Genomic DNA, 22,318 nt, shown 5'->3' with positions numbered 1-22,318 from the left:
TGACGGTTACAAGAGGCCATATGGGTGGTGAGGACCAAGCCTGAGACCTCTGAAAGAGCAGCCCGTGCTTTTAACCGTGGAGCCGTTTCTGTAAGGCCTTTGCTTTTGGTGTCTTAAGTTACGTTTCATCACGTGACGTGGCGTAACGTTAATGCCGGGCCTGACAGCCATTTTGTAAACTCCACCTTGAAAGGTTATGGTTCCTGAAATGCTACAGCTCTTCTGGTCCTTAGGCAGCACGGATGAATTTTATTTTGGGATATGTATGTTTTCGCTAGGTGCATTTTGGTATCTTGTGTAATTGAAGTTCTTTTGATTTTTCATTACCTGTTTTCTTTAGCTGTTAGTAAATCTTCATTTAATGAAAAGTGTAAACTTTTTTTTTTTTTTTTTTGAGACAGGGTTTCTTTGTGTACCCCTGGCCGTCCTCAAACTCACTCTGTAGACCAGGCTGGCCTTCAACTCACAGAGATCCACCTGCCTCTGCCCCCTGCGTGCTGGGATTAAAGGCCTGCACCGACACCCTGCTGGTTTTAAAGTTCTTACTAGTTAAAGGAAAGCCTTTAGTCAGACAGCAAAGCGGCCTTCTGTGCTCAGGGCTCAGGCAGTAATCCTAGCACTCGTTTGAGGCTAGGCTATCACAGCAGGTTTGAGGCCAACCTGTGCTACACAGTGAGTTCAGGTCCAACTCTGTCTCAGCAGAACAACAGACAACCAACAACAAAGGAATCAAAGGCCAGTGTGCAGATAGAAATGTGACAACATTGTTAACTCATTTGAAGTCTTAAACTAAATGTAAGGAGTTGTGTGAATGAATTGGACCCCAGACGTTGGAGAGAGGTAGAATTACAGTACCTAACATTTGATAGCTAATATGTAATGAGCGCTTTTTTTCTTTTCCATACACACACACACACACACACACACACACACACACACACACACACACACACACACACTTTATTTCTTTTTGGAAAGAGGGTCTTGGCTGAGCTGGCCTGGAACTCACTTGCTCTGAGCTCTCTAGGCTTGCCTCAAACTTGCAGCCCCCTTGTCTTGGCCTCCCAGCTGCCGTTTCGGGCGGGCGAGAGCCACCAGCCCCAGCTGAGCCTTTTCAATATTCTAGGCAGACTCCTAATCGCTTTTCTTTCTTACGATGAGTTTCGTTTGTTTTTCCAGCCAAGTGTGGAGAGAACAGCCAATGACCCTCACTGGTTTTTATCGCTCAGAGGGAGGGGGGCCAGAGAGGAACCTGCGATGGGGGGGCTGCCGTTTGGGTTCAAAGAGCCGCTGATGCCAAGGGCGCGTCTAGGCTTAGTGAGAGAAGGTAGTGGAGGGTCCCTGGAATAGATGCGGTGGGGCACGTGTTTCAACTCCTGGGCTTGCCTGGACACACCAGGCATTGGGGGGGGAAGGGGGGGACACTGATGCTGGACAGAAGTTCAAGTACTTGAGAAGGCAGTTTGGTGACGCCTAGATATTGCTGTGGTGAAGGGTAGGGTAATGGGGAGGGAATTCAGAGATGGCTTCTTGATAGAATTGACAGTTCTGCAACAGATAAGGAAGATTGTTAATATCGACGTGGAGTTCCTAGTTTGGGCTACTAAGGGAAACTAAGTCAAGGCAGAAAGGGAACCCAAAGGGGCAGTTCCATTTTTGCTTAAATTGTTGTTGTTTTTAAATTTATTTATGTATTTAATTAATTTATTTAATGTTTATGTGCACTTTTGTCAGCAAGTATATCTGTATACCAGAAGACAGCATCAGAAAGTTGTGAGCCACCATATGGTACTAGGAATTGAACTCAGGACCTTTGGAAGAGCAGTCAGTGCTCTTTACCACTGAGCCATCTCTCCAACCCCCATTTTTTTTGTGTGTGTTTTTGTGTTTTGTTTTTAAAATAAAACAACTTAGGTCTCTTGGAAGGGCAGCAAGCATTTAACCACTGAGCTACACCCTCCATCCCCAGCCCCTAGAATCAGTTTTGACTGGTTAAACTTGGGGTGTTGGTGGTGGTGCTAGTTGTGGGGAGGGAGGAAGAAATAGGAGGTAGGGGGAGCAGCAGAACAGAGGACTTGCCTGGGCAGGTCTGCAGAGTGGAGTAGTTACACGTATGAAATGAAGGTCTCCAAGAGGAGCGGAGAAGGCGTGGAGAACTGGGGCAGATAGTGAAAAGGAGGGCGTCTCTGGGTTTTCCACCAGAAAAAGACTCCGGCCTAAAATTCTGCTTTATTCGAGCTAACTAAGAAAAGTGTGTTCCGTAGCGGCAAGAGACCGTGAGGGTGAACTCTCACGATGTCTCTTTGTTGTAGCATGGTACTGTAGCTTGGTGTTGCTATTGGATGGTGCCCCGTTTACGTTCAGCTCACAGCGGCCTCATCTTCTGCACAGAGATCTTTCTCAACAAGAGTGGAAGTAGTTTACACAGCGAGGTCTGTGCTCCCTGAGCCGTCTCAGCTCTGTGGATGTTGGGGTTTAAATCTCGGCCCGCGCCCGGGCAGTATACCAAGCCAACACAGTTCCACAAGGAGCGGTTTAGTGAGAGAATCAGAATAGAAGAGAGGAAAGGCCGGCTATGGGCATGTTGGTCGCGGGTGGGGGGGGAGGGAGAGGGGGAGATGGGGAGAGAAGGGACAGGGACAAAGAGGGCAGGAGAAAAGGAAGAGCAAGACAGCAAGAGAGGCGTGAGAGGGAGAAGAGGGGGCAAGCAGCCACCTTTATAGTCAGGCACAGTTGGCTGTTGCCAGGCAACTGTGGGGCGGAGCTTAGCCAGGTGGCTGTTGGGGTGGAGCTTAGACAGGATGCCAACCGATGTACTTTGTATTAGTCGGTGTAGTGACTATCTGTATGTGAAACAGTTCAAGTCCATTTGTTATTATTAGCATTTATTGTTAGAGATGTGCATTCCTCACTCCCACCCCGCACTCTCTTTTTTTGTCTTTCAAGATAGATTTCCCTGTGCTGCCCTGGCTGTCCTGGAACTCATTTTGTAGACCATGCTGGTCTTGAATTTAGAGATCTGCCTGCCCCCTGCCTTCCAAGTGCTGGGATTAAAGATACGCACCAGCATCGCCTTCAGGCCCATTCTTGAGAGTGCTTTTAAAAAAAGATTATTTTTAAAACTACCATTATTCTTTTAAACACTAGATATAGTTCTGGGATAAACGAAGGTTAATTGTAGCAGGGCTGATGTATAAATACGTGATTAAAAACCTCCCACAAACTTGGGGGGTGTGGAGATGGCTCTGCAGTTAAGAGCATTGGCTGCTCTCCCAGAGGACCTGGGTTGGACTCCCAGCACCCACATGATGGCTCCCAATTTCCAATATCTCCATTTCGGGGATTCCGTAATTGGTACACAAGTCATTGGTACATAAGTCATACAAAGACACATATGTAGTCCAAACACATAAATAAAAAGTTAAAATAAAAAACAAAGATCCTACAAACTTCAGGGGCCTAGAATAGATTACTTAAAACATCCATATCCTTTAAGTGGCTGATGAATATGGGATATGGATGTTTTAGATTTGTCTTTTAATGCAAAGAACCACAGTAACAAAAGATACTGATGCCTGGGAAGTGTCACAGCCTTGGGACGGCATAGTGACACGCCATCTAAATTCAACAACAACAAAAGCCATTTGGTTCTTGCATATATGAAATACCGGTTTCCCTGTGCTGTTTGTCTTTTTATGACCTGTGACCAAGATTTGTCCTACCTTTTCTATTTTGTTTTTCTTTTTCCTTTTTTTTTTTCGGAGCTGGGGACCGAACCCAGGGCCTTGTGCTTGCTAGGCAAGCATTCTACACTGAGCCAAATCTCCAACCCCTTCTATTTTGTTTTTTTTTTTTTTTTTTTTTTGGTTCTTTTTTTCGGAGCTGGGGACCGAACCCAGGGCCTTGCGCTTCCTAGGTAAGCGCTCTACCACTGAGCTAAATCCCCAGCCCCTCTATTTTGTTTTATTGTATGGGTAAGAATGTTTTGACCGTACATATGTCTGTCACTTGTATGCAGTGCGTATAGATAGCAGAAGAGGGCGCTGGATCCCCTGGAACTGGAGTTACAGATGGCGGTGAGCTGCCTTGTGGGTGCTGAGAGTTGAACCGGGGTCCTCTGCTAGAACAGTCAGTGCTCTTAACTGCTGAGCCATCTCTCCAGCCCCTAACTCCCAAGGCGTTTTCATGTGGAAGTGCAGCCCTGTATTCTGAGTCTCAGGCTAGCCTGGGGTACACAGGAAGACACTTATCTTTAAACCCCTCTCCCCCAAACCCGAAAAAAACAGCAAAGAAAACAACTTGACCCCTGGGATGTGGTGGAGGGGGAGAATTCAGTTCCTTAAGTTATCCTCTGACCTCCACTTACGCACTGTAGAATGTTTACCTCAACCCTCCCCTCACAACAGAACAGCCAACCAATCAAAAAGGTCATGAGAGAGCCAGCCAATCAAAAAGGTCATCAGAGAAACAAAGCAAGAAAAGCCTGCTGGGTGCCGCTACTCCTGCTGGTTATCCTCCTTGGCAGGATGGTTTCTTGGGCACCATCTCTTGGACATGAGCGAGCTTAGTCTTGTATGGATCTCTCTCTCTCTCTCTCTCTCTCTCTCTCTCTCTCTCTCATTTTTATTTCGTTGGTTTTTCGATACACGGTTTCTCTGTAGATCAGGCTGACCTTGAACTCAGAAAGATCCACTTGCCTCTTGTTGTATGAATCTCTTGACCACACCACACTGTATTGATTATTTCTTGTTAAAAAAAAAAAAACCCTCCTCATTATTAATGTTGTGTATGTGTATCTGGTGTGCGGGTATGGCCCCCATGTAGAGCTCAGAGGACAATTTTGCGGAGTCAGTCCTCTCTCCCCTTCTCTATCTAGGTTCCAGTGATCAAACTCGGGTGGTCAGGCACGTGCAGCCACCACCCTTACCTACCGCGCCATCTTGCTGGCCCTGGGTAGATCATCTGATTTCTTCTGTTTCCGTTCTCAGCCCAGATGCTCCTCATATCCACGTTTTCTATGCTCTTTATCAGGCGGCGGGTTTCAGTTAGGAAGTTACAGACCGCGAACAGGTAATTCTTTTTTCTTTTTTCGTTTTTTCTTTTTTTTTTTGGAGCTGGGGACCATCTAGCAAAACAGAACAACTGTAGTAGGCTCTCTCCCTGCCTCCCCTAGTGACATCCCCGGGTCCCATCTTTCGCTAGATTTGTAGTACCAGTCTTGAATTCTGTCCTATGGAGCAAACCTCCAATCCAGCAGGATTAGTTACTCCAGCAACAGTCATGCCCCCACAGCAGCAGACACATCTTGTCTGGCCGTCAGTGTTGCAGCATTCAGGGTCCAGCGGTGCTAAGATACCTTTTCCTCCTCAGTGGCTGGGACAGCATCCAGCGCTAACAAAAGCTAGTTGACAGGGAGACACTTCTGGGTCCGCCGGTGTGCAATTCTGTTTTGTCCTTTCAAAACCTCAGTCTCGCACATCTATGGTGTCGAGTATAACAACCACATACGCAGATACCGCATACGTAGATACCACGGGTAATGATGATGTCAAGGTAGTTACCCATCCTGTCTCCTTCAACACTACTCACTCTTCTCTCCTGGGATCCCTCGGCTCCTCTCTGTTATATCCCAATAAGATATGCAGGAAACACTTGCAACTGTAGTCAGCCCGTTACCTGGCCTTCTGCCCCCTTCATCTCTGGCCCATCAGTTGCCAACTATTCAACTCTCTACTTCTGTAAACCACCTTTAGCGTGCAAGCATGAGCGAGACCAGGCAGTGAGTAGCATTCGTCTTCCTCTGCCTGGCTTGCCTGGCTTGTCACACTTAGAGTGATGCCATCCAGCTCCGTCCGCAAACATGGACTTCTAAGGGACTTCTCTCACGGGTTATCCAGTACCTTACATTGTATATGTAACCCCAGCGGACTCCGTTTAACCCCAGCACTCAGAGGGTGGGGGTGGTGGGATCAGAAGTTCAAGGTTAGAGTCAGCCACGAAGTGAGTTCGAGGCCCGGCTGGGTTGCCTGAGACCCTGCCTCAATTAAACAACAGGACGAAGGGATCAATCATTTTCTTTATAATTTGAAAGAAAGGAGATCTCTTAGTCCTCATTATCAAATGATGTGAGCACAGTGAATACTGAGAAGTTCCACAGCGTGCTGGGCCATGCCTCTGATTACTTCACAATGGTTTTATTCAGATTTTTAGGCTCTATTTTACTGATTTGTTATGAGATTTAAAGTACTCCCCCTCCCCCCCTCCCCCGCCACATCATACACATCGGCACATTTAAGATTAACTGCCTTCTAAAGGGAGAGAATGGTAACTGGGAAGCGCTTAGTTTTAATTTTCATAATTTTTCCATTTAAATCAAAAGCACCCTTTTAAAGCCCCTAAATCAGCCTTTTATAAATAAAGTAAATCACCGTGCGTTGCACTCCCTGATGACGGCTTATGTTGTTTTTCTAGAGAAAGAGTTTAATTAAGATTTGATTTTCTTTATTCTGCACCCTGTTTACTCCTCACCAAATCAAACGCGGGTCTTCAATGTCACCCGGGAGGCTTGACTTTCTGAGTCCTTTGTGACCGTTTCATTTCTCAAAAAAAGAAGCAGAATGTTTATCTTTTGGGTATGATTAGAGCTCGGCAGAGCAGAAAGGAGTTGCCTCCGACCCCAGGATAAGCTTCGCCTCTGTAACAGGACATCGCCGGTCAGTGGCTACCATTGACAGTTTGCCAGAATCAACACAAACGTGCAAATAACTCAGGAATAATTTGTACACAGTATTTGAATGATGTTTAATAAATATGCATTAAAAATCTAATTACAGTAATGAAGTTTACAGCTGAAATTTTAATCCAGCCCTTTAGAAATATTAAATGTGTTTTTCCTGATTGTGCATTTTTTTCTCCCAGCAGTTGGGTAAACATTTTAAACTAGACGTCGAAATGCCTTATAGGGTTTCGATCCATTTAACTAGGCAAGTGTTTGTTCCCCTCTGTGAAGAAGTGGCGCTTCTTCCTTCCCCAACTGGGATTTTGAAGAATTTTCCATTAGTTCTGTCTTGGGACCAGTGGGCGTATGTGATCCCAGGTGACCTGGAGAGATCTGACTGCCATTTTGATTCCATTCTGCGTCTATTTCCGCTTTGTTGAAGTGGGGCTGATTCGGCTTATGTCTTCCTTGTTCTTCCTCAGTGAGGCTCAGAGAGCGATTATGAGGCAGTGCATTGAGAGCTGTCAGGAATGCCTGCCCGTGCTGTCAGTAACGGAGCCTCTGACACTGACTCCAGGGACGGAGGCTCTCGGTCAGTGAGTACTCTAGTTCAGGTGATGCTGCTTGGATTCCAGAGAATGCTCAGAGTTACTGTGGCACAGGGATCCACTGATGCAGGGGCTGCATTCTAGAAGGTAGCGTTCTCAGTGTCGAGACGAGGCTGCTCTGGCCTAGCCTGTTCTGGGACATAACAGTGATTCTGTTACCTTAGCCTCCCCAGTATCCAGTTCTTGGGTCACAGTGGAGCCAATCTTTTTTTTTAAAGATTTTTTTTTATTTATATGAGTACACTGTAGCTGTCTTCAGGCACATACCTACAGAGGGCACCAGATCTCATTACAGATGGTTGTGAGCCACCATGTGGTTGCTGGGAATTGAACTCAGGACTTCTGGAAGAGCAGTCGGTGCTCTTTTTTTTTTTTTTTTTTTTGGAGCTGGGGACCGAACCCAGGGCCTTGCGCTTCCTAGGTAAGCGCTCTACCACTGAGCTAAATCCCCAGCCCCGCAGTCGGTGCTCTTAACCGCCAAACCATCTCTCCAGCCCGGGAGCTAATCCTAGTTCAGTGTTTCTGAGATTATCCTTGGAGAGCCTTGCTATGTCTATGCACTTGGCTGAAACGCACTATGTTGTGGTTATCCTTGAACTCCCAGTGACCTTCCTGTGTCAGCTTTCTCAGTGCTGTACATAGGCATATACTGCCACCTGCGGCTTTCAGCAAAAGAAACAGAACATTTATGCACCCTGGGGCTTTGATTGTTATCAACCCTGTCCCAGGCACATTTGACGACTGGGTGGTTATATTACTATACGTTTGTCTGTTTCTGATGTATGTACTATCTGGTCAATTTGACACAAACTAGAGAGGCTTGGGAAGAAGGAAGCATCATTACCTTGACCTGTGGTTATGTCTCTGGGGCATATTTTAAATCACTAATTGATGAAGGAGGGCTTATACCACCCTGGGAGGCATCATCCTGAGGCAGGTGGTCCTGGGCTAACCAAAGAAGCGAGCCAGCCAGCAGCATCCTCTGTGGCCTCCACTTAGGTCCTGCTCTGACTTCCCTTGATGGTGGACTCTGACTGGGACCCATAGGCCAAATAAATCCCTTTCCTCCTGAAGTTATTTGGTCAGTGTTTTATCACAGCGATAGAAAGCAAACTAAAGTAGAAATCCAACTGGATTACTCCCCTGAACACTCAGTGAGACTCCACGTAGGTAATGTTCACTGGAGAAATCCAGAACTGTAGTTTTCCTCCGGTGTAGCCATCTATCGTGCTCTCTCTGAATACGACCTGATTGTGACTACCACAGGTTTTGTTGGTTTCGTGGTGGGTATTCTGTTTCAGTTTGTGTTTTGAGATAGAGACATTCTCTCTGTTGTCCTGGCTACCCTGAAACTAGTTATGTAGACAAGGCTGCCCTAGAACTTCTATTGGTCTTCCTGACTCAACTTCCTGAATGTTGGGGTTATAGGCCTGTACCCCAAACCCAGGTGTTTGTTGTTTTTTTTGGGCTCATTTTTGTTTTTGTTTTTTGATCACCTAGGTGGATTTCAAATTCTTAGACTCAAGCAATTCTCCTGCCTTGACCTCATTAGTTGCTAGGACATAGGGATCCACATAGGTGTGCCTAGCAAACAACTTTTTCCCCCTTTTATTATACTGGGGATCAAACCCAGAGCCTTAGATGTGTTAGGCGAACATTCTAGTATTAGTCTAAGCCTCTAATTCCTAATGCTAATTTACTTTCAGATTGATTTTATTTTATGTGCATGAGTGTTTGGTTTGCATGAATGTATGTGCACCACGTGCACACCTCGTGCCCTCGGAAGTCAGAAGAGGCTGTTGGAGCCCTCAGAACTAGAGTTGCATATGTTGGCAAGCCATCACAAGTGCTCTTAACCCTTGAGCTGCTTCTTCTGTCCTCAATACTACAGTTTTAAATCCATTGTACATTTTTAGGTACTGGGGTATTTTACAATTTATAGCTAACAGTTCTGATACTGCTGTGAATATGTCTGTGTATATGTTTAGTTATAGAAATACAGTCTCTGTTGAATTTATAACTAGGAGTGGAATGATTCCTAGTTACAGGAACTGTCCCAAACACCACATTCCAATGGTGTCCACGATGTCGTCTTTATAGTTACAGAAGAAAGTCATGGGTAAATCAAGGTGCTTTTAAATACTTCATTATTGGAAAGTGGGGACATATCAGGCCCTTCATTTTACTTGGAACTCAGCCTCTCCCTTCTCACAAACCAGCATTTTATAATCAGGCAATGTTTTAGTTACCCTTGCTTGCTGTGACAACACCGCGTGATCGAGGTGACCGAGAAAAGAAAGCGTCTCGTTTTAGGTAGCAGGCCTGGCTCTGGAGCAGTGGCTCAGCTACTGTGCAAGGGAGGGAGGGGAAAGGGAGAGAGAGGGGAGAAGAGTGGGGGGGGGGAGAAGAGAGGGAGGGGAGGGGGAAGGGGAGGGGAGAGAGCGGAGGGAGGGGAAAGGATAGAGGAGGGGGAGGGGAGAGGTGAGGGGTGAGGGGGAGGGGAGGAGGAAGGGGAGGGGGGAGAGGCTGGGAATGGGGTGGGTTTTTGAAACCTCCAAGCCCACCCCCAGTGGCACACCTTCTCCAACAAGGCCACACCTAACCCCTCCCAAGTGTTTCCTCTAAGTGAGGTCAAACATTTAAATCCGTGGGGACCATCATTCAAACCACCACAGCCGGATGGTTACAGCAGAGGGGAGATCTCTGCTTCAGGCCTCAGACGCTATCTGAATAGTCAGACACATGGCAGGTCAGACGCCAAGCTGATGCAGGCTACTCTGGCTCTGGTTTGCATTGTTCTGGCTCTTCGAAGAAGTCACTGGCTTGCAGAATCCTAAGTACAGGTGCGGTGCTCTTCCCGGCTGGGAATGATAGCGTGTATGGGCGAGGTTGGTTGACATCAACCCCATACTTAGTTTGCTTCTGCTTAATAGACACTCGAATAGACTTCTGTGACGAAGGTTTTGCTTTGTCTACCCCTCCCCTCGGGCCCTCTACCCCCTCTTTCTCTCTACCTGTAGGCTCTCGCCATGTAGCCCTGGTTGTTTTAGAATTTGTGATCCTCTGACCTTCACCTGTGGGGCGCTGGGATTTCAGGTGTCACAACACCAGCCTTGGTACAGCTCCCTGGTTCAGTTTTGTTGTAGATAGAAAACTCCGAAAGGTCTGAGGTCACCTTTACTCCCCGCTGAAGACAACACGTTCCTGGGTTCGAAGCTCAGGTCTTTAGTCTGTAGTCTCAGAGCTTGCTGTGTGCCTCAGTCCCGCTCCCTCCAGTGCCGAGGAGCCGACCGTAATCAGCCGAGAAACTGAAGGCTCAGTAGACCCCGTCTCTCTTAGGGGTCTGCAGAGAAAACTTCTCAATCTTTGATCGGAAGAGAAAGAGCAAACTACATAGAACCACACTTTCTGTCTAGCAGAACACACTTTTGTGGTCTCTGTTGTGGCAGGAAAGTGGCCACGGTGATCCATAAGCTGGGCGTGGGCGGAGCAAGCCCTGCAGTCCACACACCCCTCCCGACTAAAGCCTTATACGCCTGGTTATTTGTTTTGACTTAAGAATATTTACAGTAAATCTGGATGTGGCGGCGTGGATTTATAATGGCAACACTTGGGAGGTGGCGGGAGAGTGAGCAGTTTACGGCTGTCCTTAGCGCAGATTGAGTTTGAGGTCAGTCTGGCTGTGTACAGCCCCATCCCAGAACGAGCAAGCCGCCCCCAGCAAACCACCTGGCAGGAATTCTGGTGTGTAATATAATCTAAGTTAAAGTCTTTCGTTTTTCAGTTTCTAGATGTTAGTTGTTGAGGTCTGTTGCCTCCCAGAGCGAGCTTCTCCCACTCAACAGATGACTTTCTGCCCCCACTAGGGCACTGTAGATACTTGATAAATAGAGAGTTATACAGATATCTTCTTAAAATGGATGACAAACGGGTACTTACCAATGGAGTGACAAAATAATAATAATAATGATAATAATAATAATAATAATAATAATAATAATAATAATACCAGCAGTGAGATTTTCCATCTGAGCTGTTCGGTGGGTAGAGTGCTTGCCCCAAGCCCAGTCACCTGAGCTATCCCTGGGACTCAGGCTGGAAGGAGAGACCGGACTGCCAAAAGTTGTCCTCTTACTTTTAGTTTAAAAAATTCGGGCTGGAGAGATGGCTCAGTGGTTAAGAGCACTGACTGCTCTTCCAGAGGTCCTGAGTTCAAATCCTGACAACCACATGGCGGTTCACAACCATCTGTAATGGGATCTGATGCCCTCTTCTAGTGTGTGGGAAGACAGCTACAGTGTACGTATATATATAATAAATAAATCAATCTTTAAAAAAAATTCAAAAGATTGATTTATTCCATTTCTCTTTGGAATATCTGTCCCAGCCATGGCTCGTTCACTGTTTTTGCTTTTTGTTTGTTTATTTGGCTTTGTTTTGTTTTTCTGAGGAGGCAGAGGACGGAGATAGTCTGCTGTATCCCAAGCTGCTATACAACTCTAGTTTGTAGCTGATGGTGACCTTGAACCGAGGTCCTCTAGCTGCCTCCCACTCCCAAGTGCAGGGAAATGGCTCTATCTATTGGGGCATTTCACGTTCATTCCCAGTTTTGGGAGTCAGGAGCCTACTGTCGCTTTATTTCTGGGTATGGTGAGCATTCGTGCTTGTGTCGCACGTACCTGTTCTTGTGAGGGGGAGGACATAGGTTCTGTCCAGTCTTCTCCCTTTCCTCTCTGCCTTGGTTTTCGAGACAGCTCATTGATTGGCTAGACTGGCTGGCCGTGAGTTCTAGGGGTCAGTTGGCTCTGCCTCCCATGCTGGGGTTGCAGTCTGCACTGTGGGTGGTGCTGGGGTCCTGACTGAGGGCCTCAAGCTTGGCTGGCTGGCTGGCACTTCACCAACGGAGCCATCTCCACAGCCCCGCCTCCATTATCTTCTAAGGGCTTTAGGTTAGGATTTGGGGAAATACTTATTTTGTGAATTAATTGGGAATAATTGGTAATTTATAACATTTTATCTTTTCTTCTTATAACATGCTTCTCTCATATTTTGCTTATGCCTTTGTGAAAGATTTTCATAAAGACCTTGCATGTTGATTAGTATCACTACTTAGACTTTCTTTTTCCTTCATCTTTGAGATAGGCTCCCACTCTCAGTCCCTGGCACCTCCCTCCACTTTGCAGAGCCACGCCGAACTGGGTTCGAGCTCACACATGCACTAGAGCCTCCTGGCCTGCTGTTGTGCCACCTCCCTTCCTTCCCCTGGCTGAACTCTTTCTGTCCTTTAGATCCCAAGGGAAGTGTCATTTCCGCTCACCGTTCCTTAACTTCCTGATCTAGGCTGCTATCTTTGGCTCTGTGATCTCACGGCTCCGCCCTTCCCTCGCTAAGGGCAGTGTTTTGTCAGACTCTGTCCATCTGCGTTTCTGAGAGCGCAGTTACAGGCCGTTTAGCTCCATAGGATGGCATTTGCAGTGTTGTGTTGTGCACAGAGTTTTGTATCGTAGACGCTGCCTTCCTCCAGTTCTTTACTGCTTCATGAGCTCCTCTGTTCAATGGTTTTTTATTTTCATTTTTCATTATTTTATTATTTGGTTGATCCTTTTACAGACCGTTAAGGTTTTTCTTTTTCTTTTTTTTTTTTTTTTGATCTGGGGACCGAACCCAGGGCCTTGCGCTTCCTAGGCAAGCGCTCTACCACTGAGCTAAATCCCCAACCCCAGTTAAGGAGTTTTTTGAGACAGGGTCTGGCAGGGTAGCCAGGCCGCTCTCAGATGTGCAGTTCTTCTGCCTTGGCAGCTAAGATGCTGAGGTGACACAGGACGCTAGCATGTCCAGCGAAGTCGTTCTCATTCTTGAGACTGTCTTGCTGCGTGGCTCAGGTTGGTCTCAGGATTGTGGCAACCCCCCTGCCCCAGCCTCTGACGTGTTCCACACCCGGCTCCCAGCTAACATTTTACTTTTTTTTTTTCTTTTTTTTTTTTTTCTTTTTTTCGGAGCTGGGGACCGAACCCAGGGCCTTGTGCTTGCTAGGCAAGTGCTCTACCACTGAGCTAAATCCCCAGCCCCCCAGCTAACATTTTAAACCTAAGCGCACCGTGGTTAAATTCCGTGTCAGTAGGTTCATCCATTTGTTGTAGCCACTGCGACTTTGCGTTTCCTTTGTGATCTGACTTAACTGGGTGTCAGCTTCATAGCGGAGGTCGTAGCGGAGGTCGTAGCGGAGGACTCTACCTTTCTGTCTTCATCTAGTGTCTGTATACTATATTTGACAAGTGTAATTGTATGCAAGTCTAATTACCCTCACAATTCCTTCAGGTCAGCTGTGTGAAACACAAGGGCTTGTAGACGCACGCAGGAAGACTTTCTCTGAGCCTTTGACTTAGGGTGTTTAGCCAGAGCAGCGGTGTTGGAAGAATTTTGCCAGCACCATGATGACCCATGACCCTACCATGTTGGAGGGCAGAATTCCAGCATGGAGAACAGAACGGACATCCAGGCACTGACTGACCAGGAAGATTAAGGAGGAGGGCCTGAGAGGTCTGCATTTGAGTCTTGGTTTCCTGTCTGTGACCTGGCCGTGACCAACCCGAGTATAGTCTGTTGTGTCTGTCATGGTAGGGTTTTTTTTTTTTTTTTGTTTTTTTTGTTTAAGATTTATTTATTTTATGTATATGAGTACACTGCAGCTGTCTTCAGACACCCCAGAAAAGGGCATCAGATCTTATTACAGATGGTTGTGAGCCACCATGTGGTTGCTGGGATTTGAACTCAGGACCTCTGGAAGAGTAGTCGGTGCTCTTAACCACTGAGCCATCTCTCCAGCCCTGTCTTGGTGGTTTTAATGAGGTGTTGGCTCAACAAGCTTCCCAAACTTTCCCTCTGCATCCTGGCTAGACTTCTGCTTTCCTGCCTCTCTTAGTTAAGGTTTTACTACCGTGAGCAGACACCATGACCACGACGAGTCTCATAAGGACAACATTTAATTGGGGCTGGCTTACAGGTTCAGAGGTTCAGTCCATGATCATCATGGTAGGAAGCATGGCAGTGTCCAGGCAGGTATGGTCCTGGAGAAGCTGAGAGTTCTACGTCTTCATCTGAAGGCTGCTAGCAGAATACTGGCTTCCAGGCAGCTAGAAGGAGGGTCTTAAGCTCACACCCACAGTGACACACCTGCTCCAACAAGGCCACACCTACTCCAACAGGGCCACACCTACTCCAACAGGGCCACATCTCCTCCAACAAGGCCACACCTCCCAACAGTGCCACTCCCTGGGCCTAGCACATACAAACCATCACCGCCCTCTTCAGTTACTTTAGTTACCCCTGTGAGGAGAAACTGCCTCCTTCAGTTTTGTTGTTGTTTTTGTTGTTTGTTTGTTTCCAAAAGTCAGATAATAGAAGGAAAGTGCAGTTTCATGGCTTTAGCGGTGACTGTTAATGCTGGCTTCCCTTCCTTTAACCTTCAGAATTGCATCAGACATGTTCTTTTTGAAAAAAAAAATTAAACATTTTTATGTTGCTGTTGGGGATTGAGTCCAGGGCCTTGCTGACCAGCGACTTAGGCCTTGAATTTTAATATGACTCCCAATTTTGATTCTTTAAAACTTGTTTTTGAGCTGGAGTCTTGGAGTCTACACTGGTCTGACCATCCTGCCTCCACTTACCCAGGTACAGGGAATACCATGTGCCTGGCTTGGAATCCACTGTGAAAAGAAAACCTAACCCTGCTGAAGTGATCAGCGGGCATTTGGTGTTTACGGCATCCATGCAAACCCCTCTTAATCTGCTGATTTTGTGTTTCTTCAGGGTATTAGGAAGGGAAGGAGATCTCACTGTGTAGCCCAGTGGTCTTGAACTTGTGCCTCAGACTTTGAGGAGCATTAACTTTTGATGCTTTTCAGACTGTCCTGATAATGACTCCCTTACTTCTCTCCCCCTTCTCTTCGAGACAGGATTTCACTTTGTGGCCCAGCCTAGCCTTGAACCCTCAGCCATTCTATTAGGGCTGAAGTCTCTGGAAATGTCTCAGTAGGGAAAAGAGTTAGCCACACATGACCGAGCGCACAAGTCTGATTCCCAGGGGCCATGTGCCTGCTGCTACCCCAGGATGCCTGCCTTGCAATGGTGAGGCCAGGAAAAAGCCGGTCTGGAACATACAGCACAGCCACAGAAATCAGAGGGGGAGAGCAAGGACCAACTCTGGGAGGTGACATGTGTGATGGGGCACACTCATGCTCACATTCAACACAAAACAGATGCACACACAGATGCACACACATACACTCAACACAGCACAACACACACATAGACACACACATAGACACACACACGTACACACACACATACACACACATGTATACACACACACATAGACACACACACATAGACACACATGTACATACACATGTATACACATACACACACATGTACACACACACACACACGCACACACACACACACACACACACACACACACCTCACCGCCCCACCATGTAGCTGGGACAACAGGCGTGCACCACTACATCCAGCCCTGACTAAGTTGTACAGCCAGTGGGCTATGTGCATAGCACAGTCTCCCAGAAGCTTGGTTTGCAGAAAGTTTGACATAAGATACAACATTGAGGTGTTAGGAAGAACAACATGGACTTCTGGGCTTCTAAAATCTCCCACTTTTGTTGGTAGATTAGCGTATGGAACCTCAGAAGGCATTTTTCCCACTGTCCATTTGGAGTACAATAAGACAAATTAATACAAATCAAAATAATATGGTAGCAGCATCACATAATTTGAGTCTACTGATGTAGTAGCAGATTTAATTTAGAGCGGCTTTGGAAGAGTCTTTTGTATTTTGGTTTATACAGCTGCTCTCCAGGGCTGGGCTGGCCAATCTCAGCCTTGGGCATCTTGCAGCGAGAGTCTCTCCACGGCTGCTGACTGGCTGAGCAAACGCCTCTTCCTCGGTTCACCTTCGGTTTCTTTTTTGAAAAGAGAAGAATGTATAGAGTACTAAGGAATCACCAAGAAACAAGACAAGCAGTGAAGAGGGCTAAGTTGCGAGCGACACAGGGTGTCTTGTCTCCAGGCTTTCCAGTGCATGGCCTTCGGAAGTGAAATCTTTTACACACGTGGACGGGGACAGGAAGACCAAGTTGCTGCTCCTGAGTTTGGCAGCGATGAGGCCTTGTCAGGAGCCATCTCATCGAGGCCTGTTATCCTAGGCTGAGAGTGAGCAGGGCATGACCTGTGGCCGGGAAAGGCTCCAGAGGTTGAGTTGTGACAGGAAGGGAGGAGGGCATATGTCCCAGAATGGGGCTCCGGACGCTTTTGTTAATTTTGATGTTTTAAAAATAAATTAAGAGTTGAGTGATAAGAAAAAAAATTGAGGAGAAAGCCTGGTGTGGCGACACACATGGATAGTCCCAGAATGGAGAGGACAGAGAGAAGGAGGGGCTGTGAGTTAGAGGACAGCACAAGCTACACAGGGAGACTGTCTCAAACAAATACAAAGACAGAAGAGCGAAAACACAACTGGTAGGCAGTACGGAGGGAAGCTGATGAGATAGCACAGCGGCTGTTAGTGAGGAACGAACGAGATAATCGAAAAGGTATACAGAAGATTGAAATGTATCCAGTGTGGCGTGGTTGTGTGCACTTTTGATCCACCACTAAGGAGACAGGCAGAGGCCGAGGCAGGCGATTCCTGAGTTCACAGCCACCTTGTTCTACTGAGTTAGTTCCAGGCACATGTGTGTAGGTCAGAGGACAGCTTGTGAAAGTGGGTTCTCTCTCTCCGCCTGCTAAGCAGGCTCTAGGGATTAGAAGCACATCATCAGGATTGGTGGCAAGTGCTTTTGCTGGGTGAGCCATCTTGCTGGCCCAGCATAAGGTTTTTATGGTGATGGTCATATAGGTACCTGCTGCCTAGCATATACTAGAATTTCTGATTGGATGAAAGGAAGTAGATATTCAGTGAAACAGCATTGTTTGTAGAGTATCACCCTTTACTTTTCTGGGCATGATGATGATGATACAACCCCCATCCCGCTCCCTCTCCTTCCTTCAGTCACTCCAATTGTTGTTAAGAGCCAGTTGTGGAAACAGTCAATTGCTATCTCAGTCCTTCCGTGTTAACCTTTACTTGCCGTTTTACTTAATGTGATCCCAAAAGGTGGGGAAATGGCCAGGGGTCTGTTGGGAAATGTGAGTTATGTGGGTATAGGTGTGCTCCTTTTTTTCCCACTTTTCTTTAATGAATTGAGGATTTTAAATTTTATTTATGAATCTGGACAGATGGCTCAGCAGTTAAAAGCACTGACTGCTCTTCCAGAGGTCCTGAGTTCAAATCCCAGCAACCACATGGTGGCTCACAACCATCTGTAATAGGATCTGACGCCCTTTTCTGATGTGTCTGAGGACTGCTACAGTATACTCATATATGTAAAGTAAATAAATATTTTAAGTTATTGTTATGTATGTGTATGATGTGCATGTGTGGGTGTGTACATGCCACAGCCTGTATGTGAAGGTCAGAGGACAGCCCACCTTCTACCTATATGAGGGCTCTAGGGGTCAAGCTCAGGGCATCAGCTTGTAAGAAAGTGCCTTGACCCTCAAGTCTTCTCACTGGCCCTAAACTGAATGGAAGATTTCTGTGTATATAAAAAAAAAGTGGGAATATGAAAATCACTCATTAAACAGGATATCAAAGCTTATAGCAGATTGCTTTTGCTTTTGTTCCTGGTTTCCTCAGCATGCTATGAAACTAACCTCCGCCTAGCTCGCTGGAACGTGGACTGAATTTCTTGGCGTGCTGTGCTGCCTGATTCTAGAGTCGCAGAGGAAGCCAATTAAGGCCTTTGGATAGGTTGCAGCTTTGTGTGTTGATGGAGTCACACTTGGGTTGGTGGAAGGTGTCCTAGATCAGTGTGATGGCAGTAAGCAGAGTAAGGGGACCCGGCCACAACCTAAGGAGAGTCTGAGCAAGCACATCGTGTGACGAAGGGGACCAGGGAACGGCCATGGAATGGCCATGGAACTGAGAAAGGGGAGAGGATTGCAGGAAAGAGGGAAAGAAAGTGGTATTGCTTTGAGTTTTTTTAATTTGGTTAAACTTCAGAAAATTAAGAGAATGAAAAAAGCATTCTCCTCTGATTGTGAGAGTCGGAATTGTTTGTTTTCTGAGACAGGGTCTCTCTGTGTAGCCCTGGCTGTTCCGAGACTCACTCTATAGAGCAGACTGGTCTTGAACTCAGAGATCTGCCTGCCTCTGCCTCCTAAATGCTGGGATTAAAGGTGAGTGTCGCCGCCACCGCCACCACCACCGCCAGGCTTCTGAGATCTTTCAGTATCAGGTGCAAGCCCAAGAACCAATTCCATGCTGACGCTGAGCACCAGGACTGAAGAGCACATTCCCCAGTGCCGCTGTGTGGCTCCCCTTCCTATGCCAGCTGCAAATGGGGTGGCCCGGTACCCACGTCTCTGCCCGGCAGGCAGCCCGTGGATTCAGGGGCTTCCATGACCTTTCCCACCTCATCTCTGGCAATTATCTAGAATAGCTCACACAACTCAGGCTTACGACTCATTTGTTATAAAGGTACAGCCCCGCGACATGAAAAACCAGCGAGCACGCGGGGCAGGCACGCCTCCGTCTCCGTATGTAGCTGTGCTCACTGACCCGGAAGCTCTCAGATCTCTCTTCACATAGCAGTACTTAGGAAGTTCAACCTCTAGGCTCCTGCCCTCCCCAGAGTTCTTTCTGTGCATGGGGTTGAAAATTCAGTCTTCTGCTTGCTCCATCTTTTCGGCAAACGTCTCTGTCTTAAAGCTATCCAAGTCAGAAGCTAGCCATTTATTTATTTATTTCCTTTACTTTATATGCACCACGTTGTGCCAGAGGATGTTAGATTCCCCGAATTACAGATCGTTGTGAGCTGCCCAATGTGGATGCTGGAGACTGACCCTCTGAAAGAGCAGTTACTTCTCTTAACTGCCCAGCTTCCTTCCCCGCTCCCTTTAAAATGTTAGAAAAATTATGTGTATATAACTGTGTGTGGGTTTGCCACTTGAGTGCAGTACCTTCCGAGGCCAGAAGAGGGCGACAGAGTTTTTTCCTGGAGCTGGAGCTGGAGTTGTGAGGCCCTCACTCCGCGTGGGTGCTGGGAACTGAGCTTTGGTCTGCACGCTTACCACCAGGTCGCCTCTCCAGCTCTTCTCATAGAATTCCGAGGCGATCCTTTGTCGGAACTCTTAATAACTAGGGACCAGGGACAGGCCAAGTAGCCTGTGGTCCACCCACTTGGGAGATAAATGCAGGAGGATATGCAGGTCAAGGCTATCCTGAGCTATGTAAGGAGTCCAACTGCTCGCCCAAGACGTGGTCGAAATGAGTGAATGGAGTCTAAGATCTTGCATGTTTTTGTTTATAGCCTACACAGTCCAGACATTGGAGGGTGTGCGCCCAACAGCCGCTTCCGAGGCCCATTCGAGAGCTTTGGCTGTTTGCCACGGGCCTCTGGCCCACTACGACTTTCTGATCAAAGCTCAGGAGCTGAAGAACGATGAACATCAAAGAAGAGTCGTTCAGTGTTTGCAGAAGTTACAGGAGGACCTTAAAGGATACAACATAGAGGAAGGAGGGCTCTTTTCAAAGGTGAGGTTCTCGAACTTTCTAAAGTAGATATGGTGCTGGGTGGGGGAGGGGGGACAGCCCTGAAACCACATGAAGGTTTTTCACAGACTTGGCTGGACCTCTGTTCCTGCTTTTGATGTTCCTTAGCGTTCTCTTACCTTCACCTATCCAGGCAGCTTCGTAATTATTCATCCTGTAACCCTGGCTAAGTGAAGCTTCTGTGCGACTCCTCCATCCCCATCCTGTCCCCACCCCATCGCCATCCCTATCCTGGTCCTCAAGCCTCACCCTGGAAGCTGGCAGGGGCGGAGAGGTGTAGTGCGTGCGTGCGTGAGTGCATGCACGCGTGTACGAGAACCACCTCTCCCCTCTTCCTCTGCTTTGCTCCACTTCTGTGGGTCAGAAGAAAGGAGAAAGAGTAGGGTGAACAGCTGTCTAAGGTGCGGTTGAACAGAAGGTGCGGCTGGCCCTTGGTTATGGGGCACCTTGGCAGGTTCCGGAAAGCCTCCTGGGGACTCTCATGGTGTCCCATTGTTTGACTGCCTTCTTGTGACTGAGACAACACTTCCTACCCCTGCCTCCTGCTGAGACCTCCTGGCATTGCACTCAGCCATTTTTGGTCCTTTCTCTAATGCTCTCTCTGGATCCCTTTTCCTGAGTCCACTCAGGCCAGAGGGAACATAAGGTGTTGTCCCACAACCCAGTTGCATGGAGTGCTTTAGTTCCTCTGGATTTCTTCTTTCCCTCCTCTTCCACCTTTTTCTTAAAAAAAGAAAACAAAGCAAGGCTTTTGTCGGCATGTGTGTCTGCGCACCACATGCCTGAGGAGGCCAGAAGGGGGCGTCGGGTTCCCAACAGTTGTGGTTGTGGAAGGCTGTAAGCAGCTGTGTGGGTGCTGGGAACCGAACCAGGGTCCTCTGTAAGAGTGGTCAGTGCTCTTAACCGCTGAGTCACTTTTCTAGTCCCCAGCCTCAACTTCTATGGGCAAGAAGCAGGCAGCAAGTGGATTTCGTCTGTATACCCTTATGTTTCTGAGGATTCATGTCAGGCTCAGCCACGCACAGCCACAGGCTCTAACGCACCTTGCTGTGGTAGCTGCCTGGGAAATTCCTCATCCCCGGGGAGGGAGATCTCTTAACTGAACCCTAACCTTCAGATGCTTTTCCTACTACCCTTCCCTGCACTCTCTTACCCAGCTAACAACTTTCTGCCTTGATCACGCTTACCAATTCCCTTTGCCTGTTCCTTATTAATCGATTGGTTAATTAATTAATCAATAGGATCTTGCTGTGTAGACCATGCTGGCTTCAAACTCTTACACAGGTTTTTTTCCCCATCTGGTGGCACTGGGGATTAAGCCCTGGACTCTGCACACGGATAGGCACTCTAACCACTGAGTGGGAGGTACACGCTATGGTGCCTAGTTTTTCTTTTAAAATAATCCACACATGGATGTGAGCTTCTGGGGTGGATGGAGCATTTGCCTCCTGTCTCCCTCTGCTTTGAGCCTTAGCTGAAATTCGGCTCAGTAAGAAACCCATACCTTCTCCGGCTGTAGAGGCCAGCATCATCAGAGGACGTCACTTTAGTAGTAAGAGGAGCTGTACACCTGAGAAACTATCCTTCCCTAATTGACTGGCCGCCATTTTGCTGCTTCCCATCACCCAACCATCCCTTCACTGTAAGGGCTTTAGGAAAGGAGGCACCGTGTGACACATAGTATTAATAGTTCATTTAAAACTCTGATGAGGGGCTTGAGAGATGGCTCAGTGGTTATAAGTACTCACTGCTCTTCTAAAGAACCCACGTAAGGGCTCACAAATGTCTGTCACTCCAGCTCTAGGGGATCTGATGTCCTCTTCTGGCTGGCATGCTGTCCTCTCGCACATGGCGTGCATTTATGCAGACACGCACCTGCACATTAAAAATGCAAACAAACCCCTCAGGCGATGACACAAACTTACAAGAGAAAAGTCCAGTGAAAGTAATTTTATTATTAGTTATTTACTTAAATTGAATATTCTTATCTTTTAAGACACAGTCTTACTCCGTAGCTCTGCTAGCCTCAAACTTACTTTGTAGCTCAGCCTGTTCTCAACTTAGCGAGGTCTGCTTGCCTCTACCTCCTAAGTTAATTAAACGTGTGCAGCATCACACTCAGCCAGTAATTTTAGCTTTTAAAATGCTTGTGCAGGATGTGGAGTACTAGATCCATGATAGTCTCTCACCTAGCATGGTGGAGACCCCGGCTTTTGTCCCCAGTACTGTAAATTATATGAACAAGCAAACCCCTACAAATATAAAAAAACAATCCCTTCTGAGTGTTCAAAATCTCTTATGGTGCTGGAGAGATGGCTCAGT

General features: G+C 47.2%; 1 protein-coding gene across 6 annotated transcripts in view; it reads left to right on the top strand.

The window, feature by feature from the left end:
* Positions 1-22,318, top strand: part of Afg1l (AFG1 like ATPase) — a 169,532-nt gene that overhangs the window by 2,296 nt on the left and 144,918 nt on the right. For all 6 annotated transcript variants that reach the window (XR_015645026.1, XR_015645027.1, XR_015645025.1 and 3 more), the window contains 1 exon segment: positions 19,755-19,978. Coding sequence is in view for 3 of the 6 variants with exons in the window: in NM_001037656.1 (NP_001032745.1) it covers positions 19,755-19,978 (224 nt within the window). In the remaining 3 variants the exon portion in view is untranslated.

This window comes from Rattus norvegicus, chromosome 20 (assembly GCF_021556685.1).
Source record: "Rattus norvegicus strain SHRSP/BbbUtx chromosome 20, alternate assembly SHRSP_T2T, whole genome shotgun sequence".
Taxonomy (NCBI): Eukaryota; Metazoa; Chordata; class Mammalia; order Rodentia; family Muridae; genus Rattus; species Rattus norvegicus.
Note: the sequence above shows the minus strand (reverse complement) of the source record. Positions and strands in the feature narration are given on the sequence as shown.